The sequence below is a fragment of the Topomyia yanbarensis genome, chromosome 1, assembly GCF_030247195.1.
Source record: "Topomyia yanbarensis strain Yona2022 chromosome 1, ASM3024719v1, whole genome shotgun sequence".
NCBI lineage: Eukaryota > Metazoa > Arthropoda > Insecta > Diptera > Culicidae > Topomyia > Topomyia yanbarensis.
The window spans coordinates 9,080,575-9,099,690 of record NC_080670.1 but is presented as its reverse complement, the minus strand read 5'-3'; the positions used below and the strand labels follow the sequence as shown (position 1 = coordinate 9,099,690).

General features: G+C 40.3%; 1 protein-coding gene across 13 annotated transcripts in view; it reads left to right on the top strand.

Annotated features, from left to right (window-relative positions):
• The window catches only part of LOC131676810 (rho GTPase-activating protein 100F), a 126,295-nt gene extending 107,514 nt beyond the window's left edge, over window positions 1-18,781 (top strand). For 12 of the 13 annotated variants that reach the window (XM_058956145.1, XM_058956144.1, XM_058956142.1 and 9 more), the window contains 3 exons: window positions 2,787-3,133; window positions 3,367-3,478; window positions 3,548-18,781. In XM_058956145.1, the coding sequence (XP_058812128.1) occupies window positions 2,787-3,133; window positions 3,367-3,478; window positions 3,548-5,190 (2,102 nt within the window). In that variant the 3' untranslated portion in view covers window positions 5,191-18,781. Of the gene's footprint in view, window positions 1-2,782; window positions 3,134-3,366; window positions 3,479-3,547 lie in introns of all 13 variants that reach the window. The other variant, XM_058956150.1, reaches the window with a different exon arrangement.
• Window positions 18,782-19,116: the final 335 nt, after the last annotated feature.

Genomic DNA, 19,116 nt, shown 5'->3' with positions numbered 1-19,116 from the left:
TGTTGATTAGAGAACTGTACATTTCATCTCCAACACAAATTGCACAACAACTAGAGGACACCAAGCGAGTTGGGATGTTAACGCATTTAGCGAGCCATATCAGGTTTAAATAGGACATGATCATTTGATTCCCACGATTTGCGAAGAAAATAATGGTCCACTGTGTCAGAGATTCGCATAACACAGCAAGGGCAAAACCCAAAATGCTCCGTGCGCGACTGGCATATTTTAGACCCTCCAATCATTAAGTCCTCGGCACGGAACTACACCTTGACTTAGGGTCTCCTACTTTCAGTCGCCTCCTACGACATGGCAGCAGGACTCCAGTGGCTCAATTCTAGGCCGGATACCACACGGCCTCTGGGCAGGTTCATCTGTACACATCGAAATTTGATAATCGAGACTCAACAAAACTTAACCGAACTACCATCAGCCGAAAGTCTCTGCAAACCCCCAGCCAACAAAAATTCGGCAAAATTAAGTGGATCATCGGTGAAAAAAAATCGGTGTGTAGAGTGAACGTTCCGCTGCGTAATGCAGCGTACTGGGGAGTTCGCCCGACTCTTCCCAGGCTCCGTTCGCCATTGAGAATGTTTTAAACCCCCTCAACAATTTTACCCATAGCACGGGTCGCATGACACTATGGAATTGGGGTTCCCTGTTTGGTAGATTTTTACCACTGAAACAGGTAGTCCGTAGTGTAATTCTTAGCCGGTTGAAACAACCACTACCGACACTACATGGCTTATCTAGGCTGTTCGGTGAAAGAAGCTGACATTGAAGAACAGCTTCCATATTTAGATGGGCGAACAGCCGCAGAAGGAAGGAAGGAAGGAAGGATAACGGGAGGAGAGGGATTTGGGCTAAGCGCTTATTTAAAGGCGGCACTGGCTCGCCTTGTCAGGGCTGCTTTAGGGCATGTGGTATTTAGGCCTAGGACGTATAGGGCCCACTACCTCGTCCTACCACACCCGCAGTCAGCCCCCGCTGCTGGTTCGGGTCGCGAATCACAACTAGTTGCTATCGCGATTAAGCATTATCCACCACCTATGACCCGCCCGGTTGCTTGCAGCTCAGCTTCCCACGTAGCGTTCCTCCACCACCACGGGGCCCGGGTAGCTCCCAGTTTTGTCACAATCTATTCAGATAGTCTTCAGCGGTGAGCTCACCTTACTCCGTCTGACGGTTCCCAGACAGCAGAATTTCTCCCGATACCAATACCCGTCTCATTCAGTGGCGATTTCGTGTTTGGCACCGATGTCCGTTTCGTGAGCCAATCAGCTCCTAGCTTTGTCACGATATACTCGGATCGTTGCCGGCGGTGAGTCTGCCTTACTCCAACTGTGAATTCCCAAGCGGTTTACCTAGCCTGCTCAACGGGCCAATTTTCACTACAAGAAACTTATAAAACATTCTAGGAAGATAACTTTTGCAAAAGGAACTTAGAGAATTCAGGGCACATTTTTATCTAATCTAATCATTATAGTTGACTATATCACAGTAGAAGTCTCCAGAAAATTTTCAAATATTTGCAATTCAAGAGCTGCTTCAGACGTTGGAGAGATCAAAAGTAGAGTGAAAGCAAATGTTTAGTCTTAACGGACACAAACCCAGCACACCATGATACTAACTTAAAAAACACAGCACCAGTGAAGCAATGTAATAAAAATAAATGCTAGCCCTTTGGTTACTTGACTGCAACAATTCACGTAAAATAAAATCATGATATCCAATGAAACAGAATTCAAAACCACAATTTCAACCTGGAATTTCCTCTTTAAAATGTGGAGACGCCTTCCGATAAATTCTTCGGTTTTGACCCGACTTTGTATTGACTTCTCCGAAGTTTCTTTCAACATTTCATTGAATACTTTACGGTGACGTTACAAAAGAACTGAGTGTTCGCTTTTGACAGTTCACTTGTACTGTTTACATGGACTTCGAAAAATCCTTTACGATTTGCTTCGAGCGAATCTACACACTCAATCTTGTTCTACCGAATCCCAGCTTTTTTCGCTACTTTTACCGAGTTTTGCACAGCCGAGCACTCAGCTAACAAAGCTTTTACCGAGATCTCAATAGAATTGACGTTTGTTTTGAATAAACTCGGTAAATATATCGCTGAAAATCAGTAAATTAACGCCACTTTGCGGAGCTATCAGTTGAATTTTTTTACCGACTGTTAAGCTGTGCGGAAATTACCGAACTGAATTGAGTGTGTAGTCGCCCACAAATTTTTCTCCATGCCCATGTAAACAGTACAAGCGAACTGTCAAGAAAAGTGAGGTTAACTGTGTCTGTAAAGAACCTACCTGATACGCTCCGTATCAGTTGGCCATGTATTTTGTTCTCGTATGTGTTGATCTCTGGGTAACATTTACGTAACAGTTACGTAACTTAACTCTAATGTTACACCAGATAGCAGATATATTTTTTACGTAAACTTGTCGCAATATCACTTTCCCGAAACCCAAAGAAGAGTAGGATTTGTTACTGATTTTGACACCAATAAGGTGTTTATGTACTATCTGTCGCTGTCGATATAAACTGTTGTTGAATCTCATAACCCTCGTATCATAACTTCTCTAAACGTAAACTGTTCTTCCAAACTGTACTGCAACACCTATCCCTCCCACCTTTAACTCTGTGGAACTGTTGATGTGCGTAACTCATCAATGTGAAACCGAACTATTACATATGCAATCCGAACGAAAAATAAAATCACAACTCACTCACATGAAGCGTACGCAATATCTCGTGGTTAATTCAGAGTCCTATGTAGACAGGTCGGCGCGGCGAGCCAGTAGAGCCGCGTGGAAACAAAGCCAGTGCGTTGCAAGTGGGCAAACCACCGGCGCCTCTCCCGTCCCTCCCGTCGGCCAGCAGCTTCCATCAGCTCCATCATCATCATCAGCAGCAACAACAATCGCATCTGGCCCCGTCAGCATCATCCTCCCTGTTGGTGGGGACGGCAGCGGGGGCTATGTCCCGTTCAGCAACCAGCAGTCCATCAACAGCTTCCTTCCAACTCGGTCCGCATCCGCTCTTAGCCACTCCCAGCAATCTACAGTATCAATCAGTAGTGGCTCAGTTAGCTCAATCCCATCGAGCCTCGCCACAAGTGGGCCAACAGGTAATTACACACAACAGACACACACACACCCTCAGTCTTCAATCCAAACAAACCGCACACACACGACATCGCACACACTAACACCGACTCATCCACACGCGAGCTAAACTAGTATTGACCACGTGTTCACACACACCTTAAAAACCATCTGCACTTTTATTAGCGAATTAAATGACCACGACGATGACCACCGACCCAATAATTCCATTATAATCGAACTTTTCTTCACACAGCACCATCTATTGGAGGCCTCAGCGGCCTCGGCGGAGCCCGGCCAATCGCCACATCACGCCACACCCTCCCCAAGCTCTAGTTCCACTTCGTCGGCATCTGGATCAGGATCCGGTAAGTGAAAACGTCCCTTCTTTCCTATCATTATCACTACTAATCATCCACTTCATCCCTCCCGCACAGGCACGGACACCATTAAACGTGGAGCATCACCCGCCTCGGTTAAGTTTAAAGAATCCAGCAGTAGCTACTCGCTTAAATCAGACACCAGCCGCATCCTGAGCAGCACCAGCAGTCTAGTGAAAAAGTATGCCAGCAGCAATAACGGTGCCGAACCCGTTTCCAACGGCGGTTCCTCTACGTTCGATCATCCTCCCGCCGTGTCACCCCACCAGTCACTGCTCGGCAATGGAGGCAACGGCGCTCGGAAACGGGACAGCAACGGCGTCGGCCCCAGCATCATCACCAGTAGCAGCAACAATAATGGACCAAATATTTCCTCATCATCCGATCTACAGTATCCATCCAGAAGTGTTCTTTTCACCTCGGATAGCCTGTCAACCACATCGACGTCACCTCAGCCAACCACCGCAGTGGCTACGACATCGTACGGAAAAATTACCACCTCGTCATCCTCCTCAGTACCGGCGGTTCCAGCTTCCTCGCTAGACGTCGTCACGTTCAGTTTGGACGAGAAGAACAACCTCGTGGTCTCACCGTCGCCTTCGTCCGCATCGGAGTCTTCGCATCATTCGTCGAATTCATCATTGCGGGAACGATCACCACAGCCATCACCGTCACCACTGAAACGGCAGGATCCAGTAGAGCGTGCTGATAGCGCTGGCTCTACAAGCACTGGTTCAACTGGTTTCATGTCGTCGCTACGAAGTCAAACTCTCGGCAGCTACCAATTCCCATCGAGCACCCTGAAGCTGCCTAGCCAGCAGAGCGCGGATCCTGCAGCAGATGGTAGCACCTCGTCGTTGCTTCGCAAACTCACAACGTCACTGTCGCGGTCGATCACCAGCAATACAGGCACATTACCATTATCGTTAGGTAGGCAAGGCGCAAGTAGTTCACTATATCAGCAAGACTATTCCGGCAGCGGAAACGTCAGCAGCAGCAGTAGTGGTAAGCCAACGAGTGCTTCTCTCAATTATACAAGCTCGGGGGGTAATGCTCTGATAGATAGCAGTAGCAGCAGCAGTGCAGTCACGACAGCTGCCGCGATCAGTAGTATGAGTATCTACGGAACGCTTCCGAAGAATTCTTCGATTTATTCGTACGGTGGTACATCCTCGAGCCTACTCACGGGAACATCTAGCTCGTACGGTATCAATGATCGATTACGAGCATTGACCGGAGTCTCGACGGAGGGTTCCAGTGGGTTAGGATCTAGCGTGACCGGCGGAAGTACCTCGGTAAGTTCCGCTGCAGATAGTGGAGCAGGCTCCAGTGCTGCCGATCTAGGAGCGAGCGGGTATGACTACGAGTCATCTGGATTCTCATCCACTGGGTTGACCTCCTCGTACGGTACGACGGCGTCCTCGGGTTCGATGACCACTTCGGCAACTTCCGGACTTTCGTCGTCGTATTTCAGCACCGGCAGCGGTACTAGTCCGTTCGGTACAACAATTGGGACAAGTGGGCTAGGGGACGCCGGTTCTGGTCCTCCTACATATAGAGTGCAATATTCGTCGACCAATCCATTTCTACCTAGCTATAATCCACCGAGCGACAATGGCAGCAGCCTGGCTCACGGTGCTAGCGGTCGCAATGGTGGACTGAAATCGTCGGACGAAGATGATTCGTTCGATATGAAGTAAAAGGGGCAATCTTGATATGAACAGTATTATACTAGTAGGGGCGTAGTTTGCAAAAGGTTTTGCTTCCTGTTGTCAGGGCAATTGTACCGGCGAACTGTAGGACGCAATGATCTACAATCAAGTTTAAGTTTTGTACAAGAAATGTTTCCGGAAATAATGACGCAACAATCAAACAAACGGAACACCCAGTCTTATTGTTTTCAGGCCGACGTTTTTTGAGGAGTTTTATATTGTTTTGACAACTTATACTGAACAGTGCGGGCGCGTGTTTTTACGCGTACGACAATTACAGGTCATTCAAGTTCTATCAGTAATAGAGCGCTTCGTGTTTGTACCCATTATCAAATATTGACCTGACACATGTTTGAACCTGTAAGAATCAACTTTTAGAGCGAAGACAAACCAAAAAAAAATGTTAGAATTATTACTAAACGTGCATTCGATACGCTTTACTTGTCATTTGAGTAATGAAGAAACGACTAGCTTAAATGTAATCATAACTAAACAAACGGGGAAATTGCGATGTCATAGAAAAAGAAAACCAAAAAAAAAACACTCATAATCATACAACTAACAGTATATACAACCTCAAGAATCTAGCGAACCGTTCACGTCAAAGACAGGAAACTAAATCTAGGAAACAAATTTGAGTAGAACAAAATACAACCGAATACAATAAGACGAAAGAAACAAGACTTACTTATACATTGCGCCAGTGGGCGGTCAACACAAAAGTGAAAACGAAGCAACAAATAAATCGCATTTTCAAACCAATCGTAATATTCGTAACCGATGTCAAGATCGGAAGCTTTTAGAAATGAGGACTTCCGGGTTTTTTTTCCTTTCAAATCTTTACACTAATCATAATCGAACCAATTTCTCTTGAATTTTCAGAAGCAAAAAAACTCATCAATCAAACGAACAAAACACGCGTAAAGAATTTAAAACATTAGCTCTAACCGTTAATCATGTTCTTGTAGCCTGAAGCAAATAAGTAAATTAACTATACTACACACAACACTCACACACAGCAGCTTCAAGCTAGTTAGACTTTCCCTGAACCACAACCACTATTTAGCACAATTTTCATACGAGTAACTAAAACACATCATCAACACTCCAAATCGTTCATAATCAGTGTACCCAGAACCAAGTAAAGTAGATAAGACAAGACATCAGAAAACCATGTAATCGCATACTATAAACGCAAAGTAAATTGTTTTATTCGTTTTTTTAAGCCAAACAAGGACTGCATGCCTTACACAGAAATACGAAGCTGGTATGCGCATACCATTCAGTGTCCATTGCTTGTAAATAGGGTTAGGGAAAATCGAATTATGTAAGGCACTGAGTGGCAGGGTACTCACTTATCGGCACGCTCGTCCCTTTGATTTTGGCGGTGTTCTTACGGGTTACTAGATGAATCGTGCTGGCGACTGGGATGGGTGCGATGGGTTTGTAGTTTCCTGGAATTTAGCAGCTGAATACGAAATTGTTTCTTTTTATGTTTTATTTATATTACGTATCTTGCGAAGAATAGTGGGAAAAAAGGAAAGAAATTGATTAGAATAAGTAGTTTAATAGGGTAAAATGATCCTGGCTTACCTTGGTTTGCAGGGATGCCAAGTGATTTTTTAGAAAAATTTAATAGATTTTTTAAAAAATCAGGAACGTATGGATGACCTTTTTCTGGAGATTAATTGTAAACGCAACACAACTGGCAACACGGATAATGCACGTTGTTCATTCGCACATCCCATACGTTTTTCCCACCATCGTTAGTGAGATTGTGCTCACATATGCTTGTCCAGATCCATCCATGATCCATGAAGATGACAAGCTGAGGGGACGGTCGAAAAAGATGCTGTGCCACAACAGGTGATGCAAATTGATGCTTCCTACCGCTCCTGGTACAGTTTGTTTAACCGGTTAATTCGGTAAATCGTGCAATGTTCTGCTTTGATCACTACTGAGGTTTCATAGAAAGGTAAACATTTCTTCCGGTCAGCATGGTTTTTATCCAGGTCGATCTGTTACAACCAATCTGCCCGGTTTCACATCAGTTTGCATAAATAACATAGAAAATGGGAAATAAGTAGACGTTATACACTGATCTCGAAGCTGCATTTGACAAGATTAATCATCTTACACTTCTGTACAAGCTATCCAGGCTAGGTACATCGGACATTATCCTGCAATGGTTTAGTTTTCTACTTGTGTGGAAGATAGCTTTGTGTTAAACTCGGGCCGTTTACGTCAGTGGTTCGAAAAAAATCCGTCGTTCCACAAGGTAGCAGTCTTAGACCCTTGCTATTCGCTTTGTATTTCAACGATGTTGCTACACACCGCTGGGAATCGACGGCCCTATTCTGCGCGGCGTGTGACGTGACGTGAGACGACTAATCTCACCTCACTCTACGTGACTTTTCTCACCTGATTCTGAAGTCACTTCCGGTGACGTGAGACGCCTATTTAACCGCAATGGGGAATCTCACCTCATCCGAGTCGACTCTCAGAATCGGGTGAGAAAAGTCACGTAAAGTGAGGTGAGATTAGTCGTCTCACGTCACCCGCCACGCAGAATAAAACCGCGGTTGCAGAATTTTTCTATACTGATAATTTGAGAATAAGTTGGTTTGACATAAACCTGATGTCTCTCAGCATCAATAAAGACGTGGTGATAAGCTTGGTGGTGGTTGGTCTAACAATTGTTGTGTTGAACCAGTGATTGTATTCGTGCCCGTCCGCGTTGTCTGAACGCCATGCAAGCTCTCTTGATTCTGAAATCGATGTGGTATATTTAGTTTTGAGTCAAGAATTACCTCAACGTACTTGACAACTTGATCTGCGACAATAATTTCAGAGTTAAAGAACTGCAACGGACGAGCTCCGGTTGTAATTCATTGTTACGTGAAAAACACCATTGATGTTTTACTTGGATTAACTAATAGTTCAACACGAAGGCGCCATTGCTCAACAACACATAAGGCTGGCTCTATCAAATCAAAAAGTATATTGTTGCCAATACCGGTGATCGTTAGATGATAAGCATATGTCGGAAACTCAAGCTTAGTAAGTTTCCTCACTAAACCATCGGTGACAAGCTTCCATGGAGTGGTGATAGCACACCACCTTGAGGATATCCTACTGTCTGTCTACTCAGTTTCTTTGTCTCATCTTGTCCTAACGATGAGCACAGATGTCGCTTGCTAAGCATTGTGTGTATCCAGTTCGTTTTTTTATTTTCGTAGTGATGAATTAGCTGGGCTCGTTCGCTCATATGAGTGATGGATGCAACGCCTGATTGCTGCACAATGTTGAGCTGGAAACCCTGAGAATCCTGAGCAAGATAGCGTCAAAATACTGAACAGGATTCAGTTAGAATTTTGAGTAGGATTTTGATCAGAACTTCCACAAAGATTTCATTAGAATTTCTACCAGAATTGTGGCTAGGATTATACCAGAGTCCAGAGAAAGATTCCATAGGAATCCATGAGAAAGATTTCATTAGAGTAGGATTCCTCCAGATACGTGAAAAATATTTCGCCATAATCCTAAGAAGAATCTGAAAGATTCCATCCTAATCCGGAATAAGATCAAGGCAATTCCGGAGAAGCGTTCACACAGAATCCTGAGCAGCAGTTCCTCAGAATCCTGCGCAGGATAATGTTAAAGAGTCACAGAAGCTTTTCGTTTCAGTAAAATTAGGCATTGTCAATGGTTGGAAAGTAACGCTTCGTGTCAAATTTTACTCATCGGCTAACTTAGATTCCGACGAATGTTATTCATCAATCTCCAAATTGGAAAATTTGGATTGCGCTTCCATAGCAAACAGTTTCATATTATTTTTATATCTCAACCAGCCAGTCAACCTGCCCAGATGATGTTCCCTCGATTTTTATCAAAAAGTGCATCAGCGGGCATCTTGAACCACTTCGGCGACCAACACGGTTTTATGCTTAAACGATCGACAACGACCAACCTGCTCTTGTTGACAATAAATGTATTCGATTGATTCGCTGACGAATTGCAAACCAATGCTATTTACATGGTTCTATCTGCGGCCTTCGACAAAATCAATCATGATATCGCAATAGCGAAGCTGGACAAACTAGGTATTCATGGACAACTGTCTATCTGCACCATTCTTCGCTACATCTGGCATCCCACAAGAAAGCCATCTCGGTTCAGTGATATTCCTCCTCTACTTTAATGACGTCAATTTCAAATTACCAGGACCCCACCTTACATTCGCCGAAAACATTTCTACAAATACGAGTTCCATTCAGGAGAACCAACTATGGTCGTCTGCATGCTATTACCAAACTTCAGCGTATTTTTAGTGTGGTAACGGCTTTGGCTTCAACCTGACGGTGAATTCGATAAAAGCTAAAATATTCTCTATTCTGAAATGTAATTAGTTTAAGCAACCACCATTGGGACAAATATTCTAATATATACCTGGTTTCGTCAGAATTTTGCTGCTAATCTAAAGCTGTTATAAGCTAACCCATCGCACCCCCTCCCGCAGAGCCAGTCGAGGAAAAAACAATCCAAACTCAATTCCGGTTCAGTGCCAAGGTATTCGCTACAGTCACGGATTACTCACAGTTATCGTACATATTTGTCAATTTAATTGAAGTCTCACTTTCAAATGAGCTAGAGGGAGATCGCGAAACTAACCGAAGCTCGGTACTAATATAATCCGACTACAAGTCAACGTTTTAACCAACACTAAATGCATTCCTAATCGAAAGTGAACATTTGAAAAACAAAAACACGTTTCCGTCATTTAGAAGTTGACTACAAAACCGTCAACACTAATCGTTAAATTAGTTAAACCTGTAACTGTTACTTCTCAGCCTCGAGTTGTCACGGTTACCAATTGGATTATACGTTTTTATCGTTCTGCATCTTAGCAAGCGAGGTTGTCAGTTTGTTATTGTTCATTCCTTTCAAGTGAAGTGAAAATTTAAGGAACTGTACTCCTATCCGAATCGGTGGACGAACCGCAGAAAGGATATTATAGCCAGGTCAGAATCTTTACATTACAATGTAAATAGTTCTCGTTCGTTATACGTTTTTAGTGAAAAGACATGTATTTAGAATTACTCGTGTTGAACTGAATTCGATATAGTTTAGATAAAATTAGTATAAATTAGCCATTAGTCAGAGGTGGCAGAGAAAAAATTTCATTTGTCATTTTTTCACGTGATGAATGAAAGAAATTTATTTTAACAAATTATAAAGGATAACTTAACTTTTTTCGACACGGCAGAGCTGGTTGCGCTTTGTTACAGTTTGATGTTTCATTTCACTTTCATGAAGCATAGCGAAAAGCACTTTTAGCGTCCGTTCCTGGACCCTTTAGCAATCGTTACCGTCAACTAGCGAATCAGTCTTAAAAACGAAATTATTTCCAGCAAACGAGCTGGAGCTTTTGTTTTAGGTTTTAAAAAATCTGTTTAATCCGCCTTCGTCGAATATTGCACTCGTACAGTATAGCCGAGTTCACCCACTTACACTAAACAAGTAAATATTAAATGAACCGTTAACCTCGTCAACAAAATAAGCAAATGGAAAAAAAACAACAGTTAAACAGGAAACCACAACGATTTTTTGTGCGAAGAAAGCCGGAAGCCATCGTCGTAGTGTCTCTCGATAGAATTAAAATCCGATTCTGTCATCATCAGCGTTACCACGTCGTGTGTTTGGACAAATGAAAAGCGTTATACTCTCAACCGTAATACTCATACTACTGTCAGTATCTCTCGTTCATCCTCTCTGGGCTTGTCGTTATATCACTGTTTCATATCGTAGTCATACATGCAATCTAGAAGCACACCATGAAAAAAAAAATTGTAACTGTAATGAATCCAGCGAAGCGATTTGATTTAATTTTGTCACTATTTTTCTTTTCATACTCGAAATCTCATTGTTCATACTGAAATTTGATCGAAAATAAGTCTTTTTTGAGAACCCAGAAAAATTACATATATTTATATCAAAATTTATATTAAACAAAGATATTAAGAAAAATCTGCTATACACACACGTACATATTTAGAGTAATCATCAATATTTGAAAGTATTTACAAACATTAAACAATCTATCGAAAACCCACGAACCATTCTAAGCAAACCAAGGACAGACGTTCTGTCCGACAAGCATACCGATTGACAGTCGTTCCCATCGAGAGCTATTTCGCTACGCCTACTAGCAGCTGGGTAGAAACCAGTGAAAAGTTTCTCGCATAACAAAACAAATATGTATGTACTGCAGTAGTATTACAGCCTACTGCAAAACAACACAAAACAACCGTATAGACTCCGTTTGTTGCTACCCGCACACCATCACCACCAGAATACTACTACATGTAAAGAAATAAGATGAATGGGAAACTAATATTTGTAAATCGCATGCAAAACACCCACGGACTAGGTTATGTTTAGATAAATACAATGGAAAATGTTCGCTTCCCTAAGCTCTCATCCAGACAGATACACGTCATAAAGCAAACATACTTAACCGATCAATAGTAACTGTTACATGGCAAAAAAATCCGTACACATACAGAGAACGTAACCAGAGTTTTCTATCTAGTAAACATTCAGCTACCGAAAACAAAAAAAAAGATCCAGTAAGTGTACGATTCGTTTATGGACAAAATCAGTAGCGATATTGTCACGAACAAAGTTCAGTTATCAGTTAGGTCTATGCAAATTTTCACCTCCCTGTTCGTTTGGGCCTAGGAATGATTGTATAATTACCAAAATCATGGAACAATCATTAGTTGAATCAGGTAATGAATTAGTTAGAAAGATAGGACAACATAGAAGGGTTCGCGATAGCACAAACAACACATTGGACGAGTTTGATCGTGCCTGACGGTGGCAACTGGGTGGATGGAGGGTGACATTTTAGTCTGTTGCAAGGAAGGTAGGATTGGTATCGAGTAAGCAGATTCCATAGTGGCAGGCAATCGTTTAGCCGGACTCGAAAAAAATTGAAAGATGGCCGAAAAATCACGGAATCACTGAAGTTTAGAAAGTATAAGTGATACACTCACACATACGCAAATATGGATTACTGATGACTGTTGATCTTGGATTAATTTGGAATCCTCGGAGAAAACACTAAATTTTTGGACTGGGAAATCTAGATTACTATTTCAATAGTCATCTGGGATTGTTCCGGACTGGTTGAGGTAAGGTCTGGCATTTATTATGAATAAAACGTCACTAACAAGGGACTGATCATAGACACTAGACTGCCTAGAAAAATAATGAATTTTTAAAAGCTCCATCGGCCCACCTCTAAGTCGAATCCTAGTCCCACCAGAAGTACTGGCACCAAATTTGAAGTAAATCGGACAAGTCTTGCTACCGGACCAAACTGCCTGAAGTTTGTATGGGATTGTTCGACAATTTACATGGAGAAATACCACTAGATTGCATTTTAACTGCTAGGTAGCACTGTATTCATCGTATTATAACTGCAAGCAAAAATAAGAAAGGCAGTTTAATTATCGACAACTTTAGTTAATCCGGCTTTTTAGGAAAAGTTATTAAACTTTTAGCGAAGTGATGTCTGAGCTAGTTTTGCCTACCCATGCACGCTTGTGCTCTTTCCACGAACTATAATTTTTTGTGAAATAGATTGTGGTTAGATTTAGCTGAATAGTATGTTTAGAAGAATTTTAGTATATATTATTTAACTAAAAAGGTAGTTTATGGGAATCGAGTACTGATGCACAACCATGCACTGTTGATCCCATACAAAACTAACTCGGACATCACTTCGTTAAAAAAAGTTTATTTCGATTATAGAGGTTTCAACCTTAAGGTCATTCGTCTCTTCGAGTTAGAAAAATCTTATGAAAAATTTCTAACCCTATGTGCGGGGTCAAGACTCGAAATCAAGTGAGCTGCGTACAAGGCAATCGATTTACCAACTACGCTATGGCCACCCCCTTTGTTAAAAGTTCAATATCTTCCAGTAAAATCGGATTGATTTGCGTCTTCTACAAATTTTTAAACCATCTTATCTTATTTTTACTTAGTGATAATCTGATACATACAGCGCTACCTAGCGGTGAAAATGCGAGCTACATTACGTCTCCACACTCGACGGAAGAACTTTTCTTGATTACAAAACACCTCTAAGTCACTCATTAAGACGTCTGCCAGGAGAGGCAAAAGTTTGCTACCTATGTTCAGGCTGTTTGCTTGTAGAACTTCCGTGGTAAGGTTCTGGTTCATACAAGACTTTGAAACGGAAAGGTTGAAGACGATCTAAGGCGTCAGCCACTGGTACATTTTGGAAATGAGGCCGTTATATCAAACGATACCAGAATTTCTTCTCGTCTTGTCTCAAACCCCTTCAGTTGCTCCACCAGGTCCATGCAGTTTATTAACTTTTTCACGAAGCCGTCTTCTCGGTGGGCGCACAAACGCTGGACGAAATTAGACACCGCACAGACACTAGGTTTTTAGGATTTTTTGGCAGGCAGTGAAGTGAAGGAATCGAGCAACTTTTTGGCGGACCTCAAAGTCACACTTTGTAATTATTGTCTGCTCGGTATACCTATGATATATAATCTCCTGAATAAGTGTTGCGTCCGTCGCCTTCAAGGACCACACATATTCCGTTCAAGATTTGCGCCGTCAGTATACATGAATTAGTATAGGGACAATTGACGGTATCGTATAGTAAAATTATACTCGATAACCGGGGAAATGTTTTGTCACATATAACAATTTTTAGAAAACAGCTAAAATGTTGATTGCTAATTTATATCGTGTGTATGAGTCATGGTGACACATTTCGGATCATTTGTTCATGAGTTGAATAACCAGCTTTCAATGTATTCTACATCTCTCTGGTTATGTCTCAGACTTTACCCACCCATCTTGTTGTCACACATTACTTCATTCGTAACAAACACTATAGTAATCAAAATGTTCTTATGACCCGTTCAGAATGACATGCGATTACAACAGATCACCTTTTTTGTAACATATTGTGTTATAAATTAGGTCTCGTTAGTAGTTAAAATAACAGAAATTTATAACAAGTAACAAAGCGAGATATAGTTTTGAAATATTTCTGTTATGTGTTTCTGATCAGTGATTCATATTTGAACGAAACGGAAACTTGAATCGAACCGTTCAAAGTATTCTTCCAAAGAACATTTGTATCCAACCACTAAAAATAAAATAAATAAACTTACCAAAGTATTAAAATGTCATTGAAACCGCAGCTTACAGGTCATCTCGGTTATGGTTATGATTTTGAAAGCCAATCGAACGTATGACAAGAAAAGAAGTATTGACTGCAAAAAAAAACACATTTAAAGCGTGCCTTACACGTTCTATATTTTTGTCAATACACGTATTGACGATATGGTTACAATATTTCAATCCCATTTAAAATCCACATCGTCAATACAATTTTTTTCCATTACACGTACTTTTGTCAGTACTCGCTAGTATTGCCAAAATATTGAACGTGTAAGGGCCGCTAAACAGTGAAAAAACATCATTAGGATAAGTTATACTTACGATTGAAAGTTTGGATTCCAATTGTAAAGTGAAATACATGTAACGTTCCTGAGAAATTGGGGTTCAATATTGGTTTCAATTTTCTTTCAAATCTATTTCAATTTTTTAGCTCCTCATTGCGGATGTAGTTGAGTGTAGCGGCCACTAGTTCCTGCAAACAAACAAACATTATTAATTGTGCACATTTTTCACTATGACATGGATCTAGAGCATTGTGTTGAATTCAAATAAAACTGATCAATTTCTGTAGGTAAGAAAGTCAAATAATCGTAAATACGCAAGTAAAATAGGGTCTGCACAAGTCTAACTCAATATGAAAGATGTAATAACAAACTATCGAATTTCACTTTAAGTAAAATTCCCGCCAAGCACAGTTTCCAATAGTCACTGATAGAGATAACTGTTCATTTCGTTTACTATGAACAGCTGCGCTTGGCGAGTAACCGGTTCATCCGCAATTTCCCCTACAAGTTGATATTGATAGTTAGCTTTTACGTCCTTGCACTAAGTTAGAGCAATTTTTTTCGAAACGCAGTTTCGAGTGATTTCCCCTAGTAAGGTTAATAGTTTTATTTACCTGTTTGAAAATATACGCCGCCACCCCGTTGCCACCGTCAGAGCGCTGAAACATTTCGCGTGCAAGCTTTCAGGTCATCTCGATTATGGTGATGATGTTGAAAGCCAATCGTACGTATGACAAGAACATAAGTATTCTCTGCAAAAGAAAAACACATATAACATTAAAACAAAAACTTTTTATTATCAGAATATCGCTATCAGCACACTAAGTAGCTCACTTTTTTTTTTTTTATTCGGAATCCTATAAAGAAAAGGAAATGATAAACAAACAAATATTTGCGATACCAACATGAAGCATATCACACGATGGACATCACGCAACCAAGTGAAACTGAAAAGTAACTACATGAGAGAGAGGAAGAGAGATATAGGAAGAACTTTAAATAGCAAACATGCTCATCTAAAAACAAAACATACGCATATGAACAGACACGCGGCGTTTCAACGTAAGAAAATGTAAGGTGAATTAAAAAAAAAACTTAAAAAGTAAACAAATATTTTTTGATATAAATTTACAATGTCTTTAAGCCACATTTTTAAGCGACAATGTGGGGAAAATATGCCAGCCGCACTCCTTTTGTTTCTGTCCTACTTTTAGGCATTTACTACTCAAGGTATTATTTTAGCCAGTAAAACTGAACTGTAATGTCAGCAAACAAACAAAACAAAAAACATACACAAACAAACAAACAACCGACGAACTGTGAAAAGCTTTTGCTCTATCTTTTACCAACCGCTTGCAATTGTTTAGAGGAAGGCATAGCAAACGTATGTCCCATCGGAAAGCAATCGAACCAAAGCGCCAGACTTGTACTTTTTCGGAGGCGAATGCTTCTCAATTGTAAGGCTTTTCTACAATAACTAGCTACTAACTAATTAGACCGACGCAGCAGCAAATTTGCTTTGGCTTATAGTCAAGTTTTGTGTTTCTATCGTTATCGTTTGGTTTTCCGTTGTTACAAACTATACAAAATAACGAAAGCTCACCTGATCGGTAGTTTTTGACAAGAGACACTGCGTCAGATAAGTTAAACCTGTTGACGGCAGTGAACAAACGAGATACATATAAAATACAACACGACAAGTATTAATTGTAATGATTGAATGGACGGTAATGGAGCACGAGTAGTTGTATTTAATAAACAAACAGAAATTGAATGAAAGTTTTATATATGTTGAAACCCAAAGTCTCGTTAAGGTAGCCTATGATTAGTGAATTTTAACTTTAATAATGTAAACAATCAGTTCTGAAAGTAGGGTGAAAGGTAAGTATGATAGGAACATACATACATACACACACGTTTTAGTGTTCACATTTAGTTATGGTTTTCGTTCCAACACAACAGCACCGAATTAGTTGACGTTTTTGTAACTTTAATAAGTGAACGAAAAAAAGAACTAATAAAAATCTCAAAAAATTTGCTGAAGTAATCTCACAATGTTAATAAAATAAATACACAAACAACAAACACTAGCTTTTGAAAATGATCAGCTGAATTCATGTTACGAACGCCAGCTTGTTTCCGTTTTTTTCTCCATCACAGCAGGCCAGCTGGAAACATCACTTTTTGACAGCTGCTCTGCCGTCGCGTTAGTCATATTTTTTTCTGCTCACGTACTGTTGATTGGTTTTGTTTCGTTCACGTTTTGAACCAATTCGATTTCGAGAGTGTGCTTGAAGTGCTCTCTCCCGTAACAACAACAAAGCAGCGTTTGTTCTAGAACAAGAAAGTGGTTCATGACTTACTAATGGAATTAAATAAAATTAATATTGTCACTGCAATATAAACCCAACTAAATAGAAAAAAAATTGTAATCGAAGAGAAGATACAAAATCGCTAGAATAAAAAATTGCAAAATCATTGAATATACACACAAAATAATCACCATGAAAAAAAGTCGAACGCCCTGTTAGAAACTGATAAAGTTGATCCTAGTCAAAAAAACGAAACCGTTTCGTTCGACCATTCGATCGTGTAACAGAATCATTCGTGTAGTTGTACTTTAAAACACAAGAAAACTAATTGTTGATCCTCTCCAATCCTTTAACGAAATCAAAGAAGAAAAACCTAATTCTTTTCACTGTTTCTGTTTTTTCTATAAGAAAATGTGAGATATTTACTACGAAACGCGCCATTCATTGTTAATTATTTATCCAAACCAAAAAACGCTAACGAAAATCAAACAACCTTCCCAACTTTTAGTCCTTCTAGTTCGAAGAATAAGAAAAGCGAGCGAAAAAATAGTCTAATGTAATCATGAACAAACTTACATTCATAGCGAAATGAGTTTCATCATCGTATATAGACATAAAAAATAGCGAAACAACTACCACACGAAATAAACGTAAGATAGTGAAAATAATTTCCAATGTCTAAATCCCCTGACTTCTTCGACTTTATACAAACCCCCTCCAAACCCGCATCCATCGCTCCAACCTTGTATGAACTATAACTAAATCTTCTTACTTTCGCACTCACACAAATAGAGTCACACCCCGCAGCGTTAAAAAACAGCCCCCCGTTCGCCCGTCAAAATTAACTAAACACAAGAGAGATGCAAAACGAAACAAACAGTTCAGTGTTCCCATTCCCGTTAACATCAAAATCACCATAAAATTGCAAAATCTACAGAATACTTCAAACAACGGGTAATACACAACTAACATTTTACTCCAGCAGCGAATTATTACTGTTAGTCGTGGTTTGAAATACACTGAAAAAAAAAAACAAAAATAGGCGAATCAAACTGTTCGTTAGTAGCAGGTGAAGAATCAGAAATACTCGGATTGCCATCACTGCCACAATTAAAAGGAAAGCAAATAAACACGTTAAACGTAATAAGATCGAACGAGACATATGGTACGGAAACGAGAGAAAAACATAAAACTAAGCGAATAAAATCATCATCTCTCATTGTGTGAGGGCGAACGTATTTTGGGTGTCTGAATGGCTCTACCATTTGATGGTGTAATCATGTATAAAGAATTGTATAATGTAGCAGCAACAACAACAACATCTACAAAGACACAATTGTAAACAGGGGACATTCGGAACCGCACATGCATCATCTCACAGACACATACCCAAACACACACACACACACGTAGCGCCGACTCGAACACATATACATATACAAAAGCCAGTGCATATACACCATTCAGCAGTCGAACATCACCAAGTGAAGGGCACTTTTTGATTGACAGAAAAGAAACAAAAAAAACTACACAATCCTGGGAAGAAAAACAACGCAAAAAAACAGAAGAACACTAGGAATAAACAAAAAAAATGTCAAACGCTGCGACGCGGAAAGATTGAAAAAAAAAACGGAAGAAGAAAATCTACTAATAATTATTATAAAGAAAATAATGGATAAAATATTAAAAATATGAATAATGATATGTTATGAATATATTATATATATAAATATATACATGATAAATATTAAAGGCGTTAAATTGTTTGGTTCCGTTCGATGTCACTTGCCTTGTCTTAGAAAATGTTTGTTTTCCATTTACGCTTTTTTATAACCTCTTCATCGCGAGTTGACACCTTTTGGACTTAGCACGTGTTTAGTCCTTCGACGTTTTTTCTTGTACAAAAGCTTTACTTAAATGCAGTTTTTTTTGCCACGTCTTTAACCGAACTATTGCGATTTCTCTTCGAAGCTTCGACTACCCGCTTTTTGACCGGGTTTTCTCGGTACGTGGCCAAAATTTACGTTTACGCCGCTGATGTTCTTCCGGCTCCATTTTCGCACCGGTTGCACAATTGCTAGTGGAAC